General features: G+C 45.7%; 1 protein-coding gene across 1 annotated transcript; it reads left to right on the top strand.

Annotated features, from left to right (window-relative positions):
• Positions 1 to 4638: 4638 nt before the first annotated feature.
• On the top strand, positions 4639 to 15882 carry LOC306928863 (threonine synthase-like 2; the record flags this gene model as incomplete). The annotated part of the gene is made up of 7 exons (XM_079509137.1): positions 4639 to 4675; positions 7963 to 8157; positions 8664 to 8816; positions 11747 to 11895; positions 12808 to 12933; positions 14150 to 14304; positions 15079 to 15882. The coding sequence occupies 7 exons, from the start codon at positions 4639 to 4641 to the stop codon at positions 15284 to 15286; spliced, it is 1023 nt and encodes a 340-aa protein (XP_079365263.1). The 3' UTR covers positions 15287 to 15882.
• Positions 15883 to 16321: the final 439 nt, after the last annotated feature.

Raw genomic sequence — 16321 nt, 5'->3', positions numbered from 1 at the left:
AACCCTCTCCCCGCTCATCACGTGGCCCAGAAATGCTGTTTCAAAATGGTGCATTTATATAGCGCCTTTATCCAAGGCACTTTACATAGATTGTGCATTGTGCACCCATTCACACACACTGTGCCGCCCTCGTTATAGAGTGTATCATTTGGCGGTGAGCATAAACGCCTTCCCTTCATCAAGACTCTGGAGACGTTCTCTCTTTGTCCACAGGTTTAATAATGAATAGAAGGGTAAAACTGAAAGCAGATAAAACATAACAAAACTATGCTTACTGCAAAGTGTAAACATATAGCATATAAACTGCAAACTGCACATGTAAAGTAAACTGTAGACTGCATGTACTGTATTAAATTACTAATGCAACCGTCACATTAATGTCGCATTACAATAATTACTTAACAGGCCTTTAAATCAAACTTCACAAAACAAACTTTCCATACAAAAATAATGAGCTCCAATCATAGACTAGAACAAAATATGACAGTACATACCAACGATGCAACTATTGAGAAAGTATAAGAGCAGATGATTGCAGATACAATAGACAGGAGTTCTAGTCTGCTTGTGTCATGAATTGTTTGTCAGGAAACTCTAGAGCACTTCCTGGTTGTAGTCACATGACGTGAGTGTCACATGGTAAACCTGACCCACTTCCTGTGTTCCTTAAAGAGACACTACCTGCCATAGAAAATAATGAATTCACATCTTTTTTAAAACAAACACAACTTAAAATAAACAACCGTAACAGAACACTCCCCGTCTGGCGTGATTTAAACGCCACTACCCAAAGTCAGTTACTAAGACTTCCTCTCAGGAGGGAGCAGTGGGATTGTCTTTAGTGTCACGTTGTGGTGACCTTGACTTCCACTTGCGTGTATGTCTATTTTTAAGTCATGAATGTTCTTGACAGAGCCTTCCCTGTATCTGCGGGCGGATCTCCTAAGGGCTCCTTGCAGTAGGCCCGTGAGACTGCTGATGCATTGGGGGTCCGGATTAGCTTCTGCGGTGACAGAGCTCTGTTTCCTTTGAGAGCGCTGGTGTTGGTGGTAGTAGTACGCCTGGAGGTGCCAAGGGGTTTTGATGCAGTTTGGTTGGCAGTAGGATGAGTGTTGCCGTTGTGTCTATCTGGACGTGCTAAAGGGGTAAAGGCTGGATGCTTGTTAGCAATAGTAGCTCTGCTGATCTCGCTGGTGCTGTTTCTCAGTGATGATTTGTTGAGGTTTAGTGTGGGAGCTGTCTTTGCTCCCGTCTTGACTAGTTCACGTGAAGTAGAGGCAGTGTTGGTAGCTGAGTTGCACATGGTGGTGTGGTGGACCACACTGTTGGGAACGAGCTGTGAGACAGAGGCTGCCTGACCCATGCTGCCTGGATCAGGTCGGACTGGACGGTATCCTTCTGAGATGCTTTTAGTCGGCATAGCGGATGGTTGGATACATTGCTGATGTATTGTTTTTGTTTCTGTTCTGGTGTAAAACGCATTCACTGTGGTGGGCTTGGGAACCTCTTCCCTGCAGACGTTACCAACTATAACCCATCCCAGGTCAAGTTTCTGGCCGTAGGGGGCATCGTCAGGGCCATTGAGCTGTTGGCGCACTTTATGGACTCTGATGATGTCGCGCCCGATGAGGATCATGATCTGAGCATGTGGATCGAGCGGTGGGATGAGGTGGGCTACTGACCTCAGGTGAGAGTGGTGAGACGCAGCATTGGGTGTTGGAATCTCCGATCTGCTGTTAGGGATGTCGTTACACTCCAAGAGGCTTGGTAGGGGAAGGCTGACTTCTCCATCCAAAGATTCAATTCGGTAGCCTGATGCTGTTCTCCCCCTTGTCTCTGTCACTCCAGAGCAGGTTCGGAGAGAATATGGAGAGGAAGGGCCTTGGATATTGAAGGCATCGAAGAGCTCAGAACGAGCTAAAGATCTATTGCTATGCTCGTCGATGATCGCGTAGGCCTTCAGTGCTCTGTCACGATGGTTGACAGGATAGATCTTAATGAGACAGATCTTCGAGCATGACCTGTTGCTCTGATCGGCACCACAGACTTGGGTGCAGTGAGTTGTGACTTCTGGAGATGGCGTAGTGTTCTGCTCCCCGCCGTGCTCTGAAGGGACCCATGGTTCCTGAGTCCACGGTGCTGGTCCAGGGTGGAGGGCAGACACATGCCTCTCACTCCCACACTCCCCACACGGCGCCGAGTAATTACAGTTCTTAGCCATGTGTTGTGTAGATGTGCAACATTTATAGCAAATCCCGTTCTCGCGCAGGAATGCTTTACGTTCCTCAAGAGGTTTCTCACGGAAAGCCCGGCACTTCCGGAGTAGGTGGGGCATGTTGTTGATTGGGCACTCTCTATCCGAATCCACAGGTTGCCTGTCTGAGGCAACTGGGGATGTAGGACGTATATCCGTCTTGTGGGCTGAGATTTCCTTCTGTCTGCTACTCCATGGGGTCCTGTCTGCTTTTGGGGGGACATCCGCTTGGCCAATGAAGCTAAAACTTGGATCGTTCCTGATCCTGGCTTGTTCGCTTACAAAGTCGACAAAAACTACAAAAGGAGGGAATGAGACGTTGCGCTTTCGTTTGTAGTTGGATCCAAAGGACAGCCATTTTTCTTGCAGATTAGAGGGCAACTTTAGTACCAAGGGATTTACTCCCCGTGGTGTATCTAGGTACTGAAGGCCTGGCAGGTCTCCGTCTTCCTTTGCTGCTTCCATTTCCATAAGGAGATCGCTTAACTCGTGGAGTTTTGAATAGTCTCGATTGGAGATTTTTGGGAAGTTGTCCATCCGTTGGAAGAGTGCGTCCTCAATTACTTCAGGCGCACCGTAACATGTATCCAGTCTATCCCATATCCTCTTGAGTCCCGTGTCTGGGAAGTTAACATGGACAGCTCTGATCCGTTTAGCATGTTCAGCGGACTCTTTTCCCAGCCACTTGACCAGCATGTCTGTCTCCTCACTGGACGTCAAGTCTAGGCCTCTGATTGCATTCAGAAAGGACCGTTGCCAAGCTCTGTAGCTTTGTGGTTGATCATTGAATTGAGTCAAGCCAGTGGTGACCAGCTCACGGCGAGCAAAATATCTGATAAAGTCAGACATACCTGATTGGTCGTGGTGGGTGCGTTGTGAAGTGTGGCTGGGAATGGAGGGGCGAGGGGGACTGTGATGAGTGTGATCCTGATGGCGGTATTGAGGTTCAAGCTTGGGCATAGAGGGGCAAGGGGCACTATGATCTCTGTCCGTTGCTCCATATGTGCGATGATGATCCTGCATATTTCTTGATGGGAGAGCGGTATCTGGAGTGTGCTTGGACTGCTGAGCTGATGTCCTGTCTGTGACTGTAGGGCGAATGTCAGCGCTGTCCTGGTTACTCTCTATATTGAGATGCAGGGTTTTGGAAGGGGCTGCTATTTCCGGATTTCCATGTTCCATTTTTGTGTCATCTTGTGAAGGTTGGTGCGTTTCTGGTGCTGACTGCATTACAATTCGCTCCGTGGCCTGATCAGTGACGTATTCTCTGACACGCTGTGCAGTGTCATGTGGAGTGGGGTCAGCACCAAGGCTGCAATAATCTTGACTTTCTGCGTCAGCAGCTGCTTCTAGGGCCTCTGCTTCGGCCGTAGCAGCAGCAGTCTCCTTCTCATGAGCCAACATGTCCATAGAAGCTTCAAACTTTGCTTTCTCTATTCCCATAGAAGCCTCCATCTTAGCCTTTTCTATTTTCATTTGTGATTCTTTTTCTGCAAATTTTTGGCGTACTTTTGCTGCTTCAGTTTTTGCTCGGGCCTTAGCAGCAGCTGTGGATAAATTACTTGAGCCTGATGAGCCTGATGTGCAGGACCTCGTTTTGAGTGAACCCTTTGATGCCATGGCGTAATGGGAAGAGGCTACCTGTAGGCTCTACTGTAGCTGTCGTTAGCTCCACGTGCTGTTGTGACGTAGTAGCAGTGTCTGTAGTTTGCATAAACTGCCTTATCTCCTCTTCGAAGCCGTTGTTTTACTGTGCCGCCCTCGTTATAGAGTGTATCATTTGGCGGTGAGCATAAACGCCTTCCCTTCATCAAGACTCTGGAGACGTTCTCTCTTTGTCCACAGGTTTAATAATGAATAGAAGGGTAAAACTGAAAGCAGATAAAACATAACAAAACTATGCTTACTGCAAAGTGTAAACATATAGCATATAAACTGCAAACTGCACATGTAAAGTAAACTGTAGACTGCATGTACTGTATTCAATTACTAATGATTACTAATAATTACTTAACAGGCCTTTAAATCAAACTTCACAAAACAAACTTTCCATACAAAAATAATGAGCTCCAATCATAGACTAGAACAAAATATGACAGTACATACCAACGATGCAACTATTGAGAAAGTATAAGAGCAGATGATTGCAGATACAATAGACAGGAGTTCTAGTCTGCTTGTGTCATGAATTGTTTGTCAGGAAACTCTAGAGCACTTCCTGGTTGTAGTCACATGACGTGAGTGTCACATGGTAAACCTGACCCACTTCCTGTGTTCCTTAAAGAGACACTACCTGCCATAGAAAATAATGAATTCACATCTTTTTTAAAACAAACACAACTTAAAATAAACAACCGTAACAGAACACACACATTCACACACCGATGGCGGCGGCCAGTGATGTGGTCGAGGGCATCATCGGTGCAGAGCATTGGGTATACCGATGAAATGCTGGCCGGTATTGGGTGCACTTCTCCAGTAGACACGACAACCATTTTATAGGAACAACTTCACTTTATTAACGTCAGCTTAGCAACACAGCAACAACAAGACAGACATGGGGAAGAACACAGCCTGCCCTTTACAGAAACACTGCACATGCCTGCCCAACAACATAACCCCAAAGCATTCCCATACTTCAATTACACACAGTCTTAGTGTCCCACCTGGACAGTACAACATTGCTCTCTGGTTTCTCCACAGCAGCTTCCACGTTGTGTTCAGGGCAAAACTCTGCAGGGAGAGAGATGAGCACATGCTTATGACGAGATAGACACATGCATAATGTGGAGAGGGAGACATGAATATGAGCGTTTCGAAGTTCGGTACTCAGCCCCGTCCTAGTTGTAACCCGATATGGACAGAATAGTAAATAAGGTCAAACCCGAAATCACCCAGCCTCAGTGAAATAGCACTTCCGTACTAGTGAAAGCCATGCCTCCGTCGCGGTCAAAACAGTAGTCGTGTACGGATTTCGGGGTTTCTAGTATTTATGTATTTCTGTGAGATCGGGTTGAGTTACTATATAGCCACAAGCACTCTTCATCTGATCAATAACCCACACTCTTAACCTTCACTTGAAAAAAGAAGACATGGCTAAAATAGCAGATCTATGAGCTCACAATGCATCACATCGTGACTGTGGAAATATCCAGGATATTGGGATGTGTTAATGTTTAATAAATATGTTGTGGAATAACAGTAACATGCACCTAAGCTCAAAACTGCCCAGCAAGACCCCTGTCAGACCCCTGTCAGACCCCTGGCAGTTGCTGGAGGAACGAGATAAGAAGTGTGAATTACGACACCATGCAAGGGTAGTAAAGTCTGTCCCACTGCCGGTGAAGAACAACAGATCAACATGTTCCAATGACTGTGTTTAACTATAAAACATTATGCCTGCATTTATCTAAAGGTGGATATGTAATCCCAGTGCCTAAAAGGAATGTAAATGATTAATGTGTTAAACCCTAAACTCTCATAAACCAGTTGAGAGTAGAGTGGGAAAATAGACCATTCCACCAGCCCATGTAATTACCATACACTCATGGCTACAGTGAGTAAACCTCACAGCAGGGTGCTCCGGCCATGTGCTAGCACATGTCAGTTGTAATATACTTCCTGGTCATTCAACCAATAGTAAGGTTGGCTGTAAACCAACCACAGGAAGGAGCTCAGCAGCCAATTGAATGTTAGCTGATGTGAACCTGCCCAACAGGGCAGGTCTAAAGGAAACAGAGCTTTTATAAGCCACTTCGGCGACTCTAGTAAGCCAGATTCAGTAACATCAACAAGAGTCCAACCTCTCCAAACGGGGAAGAGAGATCCGGATGGGGAACTGATAATTACTGTTTTATACTCTGCCTACTATCTCTGTTAAATACAAATGATTAGAACGTATATGGGAATGTAACAAATGTATATTCTTGTGTTTCTATATCTATTTCAGGTTTAAAATCTATGCCTATGTACCACTAAAAGCCATACCTGACACTAACATCTGTCAATTAAGACTACTATAATTGGTTATGATAGACACTTTTCACTGTCTTTAATAGCTCAATTAATCTGTTACCATACTTATCTAAAACCAGGCAGTCTAACTAATAAAGTTATAAATACACTCTGTAGTCCTAAAGTATGATTGGCGTGAATATTAGCTACTGCTCTCCCGAGATCTCAATCTAGGTGTCTTCTACCTATAGTAAAGTGTGACAGCCACAGAATGCTAGAAAGATGTACAGACAGTGACCCATTGTGAGCTTGTAGATCAGTTATACTGCTACTTTTACTAATGATGAAGTAGCAGGGCAGTGGTTTTCAACCAGTGGTCCTTGAGGGGGTTTCAAGGTGGTCCCCAGCTAAATGACCAAGAGTTGGTAACCAAATGGACCCTGATAGATCTCTAAATATCAAGAGTTACATTATTGTTAAAGGAGCCGGTTAAGACTGAGGTTAGGGTTAGCGACCTACGTGTTCGGTTAAGACTGAGGTTAGGGTTAGTGACCTACGTGGCCGGTTAAGACTGAGGTTAGGGTTAGTGACCTACGTGGCCGGTTAAGACTGAGGTTAGGGTTAGCGACCTACGTGGTCGGTTAAGACTGAGGTTAGGGTTAGCGACCTACGTGGTCGGTTAAGACTGAGGTTAGGGTTAGTGACCTACGTGGCCGGTTAAGACTGAGGTTAGGGTTAGTGACCTACGTGGCCGGTTAAGACTGAGGTTAGGGTTAGCGACCTACGTGGTCGGTTAAGACTGAGGTTAGGGTTAGCGACCTACGTGGTCGGTTAAGACTGAGGTTAGGGTTAGTGACCTACGTGGCCGGTTAAGACTGAGGTTAGGGTTAGTGACCTACGTGGCCGGTTAAGACTGAGGTTAGGGTTAGCGACCTACATGGCCGGTTAAGACTGAGGTTAGGGTTAGTGACCTACGTGGCCGGTTAAGACTGAGGTTAGGGTTAGCGACCTACGTGGTCGGTTAAGACTGAGGTTAGGGTTAGTGACCTACGTGGCCGGTTAAGACTGAGGTTAGGGTTAGTGACCTACATGGTCGGTTAAGACTGAGGTTAGGGTTAGTGACCTACGTGGCCGGTTATGACTGAGGTTAGGGTTAGTGACCTACGTGGCCGGTTAAGACTGAGGTTAGGGTTAGTGACCTACGTGGCCGGTTAAGACTGAGGTTAGGGTTAGCGACCTACGTGGCCGGTTAAGACTGAGGTTAGGGTTAGTGACCTACGTGGCCGGTTACGACTGAAGTTAGGGTCAGGGTTAGTGTTAGTAATCGGTCGGACTAACGGGAGGTCGTTCTCAGTGCGGCGAATCTGCCGGCTGGGATTGCTAGATAGCAAAAATGACGTTTTATTTGCCTTGGTACCGTATACATCGCTGTCAAGCCTCAGTTTTCCAGGAGCGGTGAGCGTGTCTGCATGTCCTGGAACTGTCACATCGATGTTAAAACCCATTTTGGGCAGGAACCCCTTTTGGTGTTAGCATTATGTTATGCTTTAGCTATTGAAAAATAGCAGATCTACAAGCTCATAGCGCGGCACTCGGTGCCGCGCTATGAGCTTGTAGATCTGCTATTTTTGAAAAATCGAAGAACGACTGACATAGAAACATAGCTTTTTATTTTTAGAAAACTGTCAGGATTTAGAAGACATTTTTAGAATCTGATCTCAGGTCAAAACGGGTTAACTATTTTTCCCTTACAGCTCTGGTAACCGAAGCGCTGTCGGGCTTCAGGGTCCCAGGAGCGGTGAGCGTGCGCAGGCTGAGGGACGGTCTAAATGTCCTGGAACTGTTCCATGGGAGCACCTTCGCCTTCAAAGACCTGGCCATGAGCTGCACCGTGCACTTCCTAGACTACTTCCTCGCCCGAGAGAAGCGCACAGCCATCATTGTTGTAGGTAAGAAAGGGTTGAAAGCATGCAGTCTAGTCGGCTATTAGACGTCCGTCTAACACCGGGCTATATAGCTATGGTCCCAAAGTCAACGGTTTTTACCCGTCTAATATACATTATGATTATACTTCCCCTCTATAACTAAAATTAGAAATGAAAATGAATATTTTAGAGACAACAGGCAAAATAACAATTCTATACATTCCCTAATTGTGTTTAACAATAATTTAACTCTTGAGAGGGTAAAATGAAACGGGTCCATTTGGTTTCATTTTACACTCTCAAGAGGTAAAGATCTATAAGGGTCCATTAGGTTCCCAACTGTCCATCGTTTAGCTGGGGACCACCTGGAACCCCCTCAAGGACCACTGGTGGTCCCCGGACCACTGGTTGAGAACCACTGTTATAAAGGCATGAATGAATGAATGAATGAATGTCCTGTGCGTGTGTGTGTGTGTGTGCGTGCGTGCGTGCGTGCGTGCGTGCGTGCGTGCGTGCGTGCGTGCGCGCAGGTACGTCTGGGGACACCGGCGGCTCTGCCATCCACAGTGTTAAAGGTCTCAGCGGGATGGATGTGGTGGTGGCGTTTCCTCGAGGACGCATCACCGCTGTTCAGGAGAAACAGATGACCACCTGCCTGGACCCCAACGTGCACGTGTTTGCGGGTGAACCACGGCACACATGGCAGCTCACCAAACCAAACACCTTGACATGAACACACATGGCAGCTCACCAAACCAAACACAATGACATGAACACACATGGCAGCTCACCAAACCAAACACCTTGACATGAACACACATGGCAGCTCACCAAACCAAACACCTTGACATGAACACACATGGCAGCTCACCAAACCAAACACCTTGACATGAACACACATGGCAGCTCACCAAACCAAACACCTTGACATGAACACACATGGCAGCTCACCAAACCAAACACCTTGACATGAACACACATGGCAGCTCACCAAACCAAACACCTTGACATGAACACACATGGCAGCTCACCAAACCAAACACCTTGACATGAACACACATGGCAGCTCACCAAACCGAACACAATGACATGAACACACATGGCAGCTCACCAAACCAAACACAATGACATGAACACACATGGCAGCTCACCAAACCAAACACCTTGACATGAACACACATGGCAGCTCACCAAACCAAACACCTTGACATGAACACACATGGCAGCTCACCAAACCAAACACCTTGACATGAACACACATGGCAGCTCACCAAACCAAACACCTTGACATGAACACACATGGCAGCTCACCAAACCAAACACAATGACATGAACACACATGGCAGCTCACCAAACCAAACACCTTGACATGAACACACATGGCAGCTCACCAAACCAAACACCTTGACATGAACACACATGGCAGCTCACCAAACCAAACACAATGACATGAACACACATGGCAGCTCACCAAACCAAACACCTTGACATGAACACACATGGCAGCTCACCAAACCAAACACAATGACATGAACACACATGGCAGCTCACCAAACCAAACACCTTGACATGAACACACATGGCAGCTCACCAAACCAAACACCTTGACATGAACACACATGGCAGCTCACCAAACCGAACACAATGACATGAACACACATGGCAGCTCACCAAACCAAACACCTTGACATGAACACACATGGCAGCTCACCAAACCGAACACAATGACATGAACACACATGGCAGCTCACCAAACCAAACACCTTGACATGAACACACATGGCAGCTCACCAAACCAAACACCTTGACATGAACACACATGGCAGCTCACCAAACCGAACACAATGACATGAACACACATGGCAGCTCACCAAACCAAACACAATGACATGAACACACATGGCAGCTCACCAAACCAAACCGAACACAATGACATGAAGAAAACCGTTGTTTTGATGTCGTAACACCTTTAGACGCTATACTGTCCCTGTCCTTATAGGCAAACATAGTGGTGAAAATAACACATCTACAAGCTCACAATGTGTCATCTGGCAATGCGTTGTGAGCTTGCGATGGCTTGTTATAGAACCCTTTACAGTAAATTGTTCTTTAAAAGTTGAAAGGTTCTTTCTGGAAGCAAACCTTCCGCAACCAAAATGTGTTTATTCTCAAGCAATAGTGCTTCCCAAACCATTCAAGGTCGAGACCCAAAACAGAGACTAGACCTAAACTATAGTCGACGCAGGGAAGCTGAAAGTGCCTTCACTAAAAACACCGGGACAACGCTCCACACGTCCAAAACTGTTCTCCCTCCTGGCTCCAAAACTATGGAATGCACTTCCCATTGCAATCAGAAGTGCAGACTCACTCCCAATCTTCCGTCGTAGTCTAGTGTAAACCCACCTCTTCAGACTCCATCTTAGCTTAACACTTAACGTAGCCTCGACGACCTTACAGGCGTATGCTTAGGATCAACTTATGGAACTTGCATTTGCATTTTATGTAGACACAGCACTATAGTGTACACCAGGGTTCCCCAATTAATTTTCCTCGAGGGCCATATTTTGACTAGGGTACCAGGCTGGGGGCCGAGTCCGCACGCGTGAGGTCGAGGTCTTGCCCTGAAAATTCATTTTCAGGGCAGGACCCCATTTGAAAAGGATGCCCAGTTTGACATGCATAGGCTACTGACCCCCATTTAATGCCATTTATATCTGGGACCCCCACAAAAAAAAAGAAAAAAAATTGGTTTTTTTTTATGATTCAAGATGACTATTCTTATGTATTTGATGTATTACCATGTTTTTGTTCTTGCTTACTGTAAGTCACTCTGTATTAAGAGTGTCTGCTAAATGCCTAAATTGTAAATTGAAATCGCAGATATTGTTTTTAAATGTAGGAAAAGAAAATTGGGTTTTTACTCGATTCGTGACCCATATAACAATTGGCCCCGTGACCCACAAATGGGTCCCGACCCACTGTGTGGGGGTAGGGGGAAAAAAACATCGCAGGTGAGATGTGATCATCAGGGGTTGCACGCAATGCTGGTCGCTTCGCGCGACACCCGCGGTGCGGTGTGAGCAGTTGTTCTTTTCGCGGGCATTGCACGTTTGCAGTACGGCAGTGGTTCCCACACTCCCACACTTTCATGTCAAGGACCCCCAAAATTCACACTAATTATAGCCCCGCGGACCCCCTTTGAAAAGATATGCCAAGTGAGAGAAGATCTTTACGGCTCTAGCAGTGATTCTCGACCGTTTCATTTCAAGGACCCCCAGTTTGACATGCATTAGTCTACGGACCACCATTTAAGCATTTCATTAGTTTTTTTTTAATCTCTGGGACCCCAAATTTATATTGTAAAATCAATGTTAATTTAACTCTGAGAGTGTACAAATGGAATTTGGGACCCGTTAGGGTCCATTTGGGTCCATTTGTACACCATTTGTACACAGTTTATTTAGTCTTAGTTTTAGTCATCATAGCTTAGTTTTCATTTAGTTTCCATTTAGTTTTTGTCAGTGAAAAAAGGTAGTCGACAAACATTTTTCGTCTTAGTCTTAGTCGACGAAAACAACAGTGGTGCTGAGTCGGGTGTTGTGTGTCCTACCAGCCGGCTGCATTGTGAAGCAGATGGGCGTGCCGCTGCGTCTGGTTGCCATGGTGAACGCCAACGACATCGTCCACAGGACGGTGCAAAGAGGGGACTTCTCCATGACCGACACGGTCACACAGACACTGGCCCCCGCCATAGACATCCAGGTACACTGTCAGTGTCACACAGACACTGGCCCCCGCCATAGACATCCAGGTACACTGTCAGTGTCACACAGACACTGGCCCCCGCCATAGACATCCAGGTACACTGTCAGTGTCACACAGACACTGGCCCCCGCCATAGACATCCAGGTACACTGTCAGTGTCACACAGACACTGGGTGACAGTTGGTGATGTAAAACAAACGGTGCCAACACAAACATTAAACGCCATTAACAACAAAGAGACAATATGACATATATGAGGCACATTATGACGTAAATGTTCCCTTCATTGTCAATGGCGTTTACAAAACAAACATTGAACTAAAGACAAACATTAACCTGTGTATAGGAGGGGCTAGCGCCCCTCAAAAAAAGGGGAGGGGGAGGGGAGAAAAAGAAGTCTGTCTACGTTTTCTATATTATATGTCTCCATATGTTTCCATATACTGTATAGGATCCATACAACATGTCTGTTTTCTATATGTCTCCATATGTTTCCATATACTGCAGGATCCATACAACATGTCTGTTTTCTATATGTCTCCATATGTTTCCATATACTGCATAGGATCCATACAACATGTCTGTTTTCTATATGTCTCCATATGTTTCCATATACTGTATAGGATCCATACAACATGTCTGTTTTCTATATGTCTCCATATGTTTCCATATACTGCAGGATCCATACAACATGTCTGTTTTCTATATGTCTCCATATGTTTCCATATACTGCAGGATCCATACAACATGTCTGTTTTCTATATGTCTCCATATGTTTCCATATACTGTATAGGATCCATACAACATGTCTGTTTTCTATATGTCTCCATATGTTTCCATATACTGTATAGGATCCATACAACATGTCTGTTTTCTATATGTCTCCATATGTTTCCATATACTGTATAGGATCCATACAACATGGAGCGTGTGTTCTGGCTGCTGTCAGGGAGAGATGGAGCCTTAGTGAAGGACTTGATGGAGGACTTTCAACGTTCTCACCGAAACACCCTGCCTGAAGCTCTGCACAAACAGGTCCATTTAACCCATCGTGGGGCGGGAACCCCTTTTGGTGTTTTAAACATCATGTTGTAATTTAGCTATTTTTGAAAAATCGTGAAAATGTGGCGCAAATCTTTGAATATAATATTCTTTCACGTTTTTAACTCAAATCTTTGCTTCTGGGGGGGGGGGGGACACAACATATTTTCAGATGGGGGGTCGGCGGCCAATTACATATATTATATAGTCCTTGACATGAAATATTGAGCACCACTGATACAGAAACATGAGGTTTTTCAGAAGACATTTGTCTTCTAAATTTCGACGTCAGGTCTAAATGGGTTAATACACTGCAGAAACAGCCTGCCTGAAGCTGCCTGTAACTGTGTTGGTGTTTTTATTGCTGTAATCTTTTATTAATGACAATAAGTTCTATTCTATTCTATTGACACATAGCCTATCAGCTAGCGTTATACAGTAGCTATACTGTATAATCATCTCCATAAGTAATAATACCAAAACTATCAGTGATTCTGAAGGTGAGACCCACTGCATCCCAGATGACTTTTTTGAGTGGTGTAAACCACTCCTACAACTGGCTTTTTTGTGCAGAAAAAATGAGCATGGTTGCTATGTTCAAAATAATTTCTGACGTAATTAAATCACACCCGGGTGAACTGGATGACCGTAGCAACCATGCTCATTTTTTCTGCACAAAAAAAGCCAGTTGTGAAATCACATCCGGGTGTGATTTCATTACGTCAGACCACAGCTGATCATGCTATATAAAACCTTACACCACTCAGTTCACACGGGTGTGATTTTTTCTTCTTCTGATGGCTTTTGATTGGCTGTCCGTGTTTACAATGTAAGAATGTATGTGTCATGAATTGGGCCTATACAGCAACGATAAGACAATTAACATAGTTACTTTCAATATACTTCTTTAGTAAAGCTACAGAGAGCCAATAGAGAGGGGCTAAAGAGCCACTCCGCAGGTTGCAGACCCCTGGCCTGGGGCATTCTCCTTCTCTCTGGACCGCGCGGTCCAGTTTGAGCCCTGACGAGGGCTCATGGGGCCCTTCATTGGCCATTGATTGTGTAGCTATGGGGGCCCCACAATGTATCGGCCCAGGGGCCCTCGTGGGGGTTAATCCGTCCCTGCTTGTCTCTGTTGTTGGTCCTGTGGTTGTGCTCTCTCTCTCTCTCTCTCTCTCTCTCTCTCTCTCTCTCTCTCTCTCTCTCTCAGTTGTCCCAGGCCATGTGGACGCAAGCGGTGACAGACGAAGGCATCGTGAGCACCATGAGGACCTGCTGGGAGGAGAACGGCTACGTGCTGTGTCCTCACACGGCGGTGGCCGTGTGGCATCACTACCACTGTCCCCACGACCCTGACATTCACAGGTGAGAGGTCAGGTGAGACGCCCTTTCCGGCTCTGGAGCGTATACGCGTGCTCAAGGGAGGGCAAAACTTTCCCCAGATTCCTTGCGAAGCACCGCGGAAGCATGAGCGTGCGTCACAGAGCGCATGTCCGGGTCTGATAAGTCCTGGGAAAAGATGCGCTGTGATTGGCCAGTAATCACTTGAGTGGCAGCGTGACGTAACGTGCCTTCCACACTTCCGGCGTACCTCCGGACCCCCAGTGTAAATTATTCCGCCCCTCCTTCGACACACATCGCTCCAACGAACTGCAGCGGCCAATGAGGCATCTATTTTTTTTTAATATCTATGATCACAACAGGCAAAACAAAACAAAACATAGAGTACCCAAACCCTGCCTGACAGCCATTGCACAATGACTCACCGGACTATTTTGTTTTGATTTGGTGGTGTGCCCATTCTTGCTAAATAGACCCCTGCTCCCCCACATTTAAATGTAAACCAGTGACTGCCCATTGAAATGGCATTCTGAAAAATCTGATAGGAATTTTGATCACATTTGACTCCAGAGACTACTCCTACATATGTATGAGTAGTAGTAGTAGCAAAACATGTGAAAATGGAAATGGCGTGGCCTAAATGGGGAGTTGCATCATGATCCAAGGAATCCAGGGGAAGCCAATAAGTGGATTCTATACAGCCTATAATTCAAGAGTTATAGCCCAAAATGTGAAGCTGCCTAGCTGTTATAGCACCACCAGGCCGAAACCAACGGAAATGTTTTTATTTTTCTCCAGGTGTTACGTAGCTACAGCCTCTCCCGCCAAGTTCCAGGCGGCAGTGGAGAGGGCGGGGCTGACCTTTGACCCTCCGGAGGCGGTGCAGGCGTTGGACGGGATGGCCACCCGCTGCCAAAACTTGGAGAGGAGTGTGGACTGGAAGACTGACTGGGAGAAGCGCCTGAGAGAATGCATCCAGTCTATATACACATCTAGGCAACCCTAATCCCTCAGGACAAGGGGGCGGCGGTGGCTCAGGGGTAGAGTGGCCGGATCGGAAACCGCAAGGCTGCCAGCTCGAACCCGGGCTCCCCCAGAGTTTGTGTCGAAGTGTCCTTGAGCAAGACACCGAACCCCTAATTGCTCCCGATGTGCAGGTTGGTGCCTTGCATGGTTTCTGCCGCCATCGGTGTATGGATGGGTGACTGTAATGCACAATCTATGCAAAGGGCCTTGGATTAAGGCACTTTTATGCACCATTTACCATTTAAGACAGATTCAGAGCTATAAAGGAGAAAAACAGCGGAGGGTTTCTCCTTTTTCTTTTTTTTCCTTCTTTTTTTTACCAATGGGTTCCCAGACTTACCACAAACACTTGATTCATGTTATTGACGATGCGTCGTTTCAATTCAAAATGGTCAATGATAGGCCTATCACTGTTTCTCAACATGGGGTCTGGGGACCATCAGTGGTCCAAATGGACCCTTCAAACTGTATCTCCATATATTTGGTCCTCATTATAATATTATATTATATTTTAGCTCCATATATTTGGTCCATTATAAGATGGTTCTCTCTAATGCTCATTATAATATTTTCTGTCTACTAAACCTGCCTACCAGTGACATCATCGATGGGGATTCCAAGCTATTGTTAGCATGGTGAAATTGAAGCCCTTTTCCTTGCATTAATAAAACATTACCAAACCTGAGCCATTAGTGAGGACCAGGTATGAAGGCAGGTTGATAATGGGCAAAGTCAATTCAGAATGGTTGATTTTTACTCAACGAACCTGGTTTTGTTTGTAATGCAATTTCTAAATGTGACTATAAGGCCTTCATGGCCTTTCTACTGTGCGTGCGTGCGTGCGTGCGTGCGTGCGTTTATGTGTTCTTTTTTGACACAAGTTGCTGTACAATGAAGACAAGTCAAATGAATTGATTTGTCCTTCTTCAGAAGGACATCAATAACTAAAGATTTAAGAAAATGAATAAATATCTCACATTTCATAAACCAAACTGATATTGGTGACTCCATGACA

This window comes from Electrona antarctica, assembly GCF_951216825.1.
Source record: "Electrona antarctica genome assembly, chromosome: 8".
Taxonomy (NCBI): Eukaryota; Metazoa; Chordata; class Actinopteri; order Myctophiformes; family Myctophidae; genus Electrona; species Electrona antarctica.
Note: the sequence above shows the minus strand (reverse complement) of the source record. Positions and strands in the feature narration are given on the sequence as shown.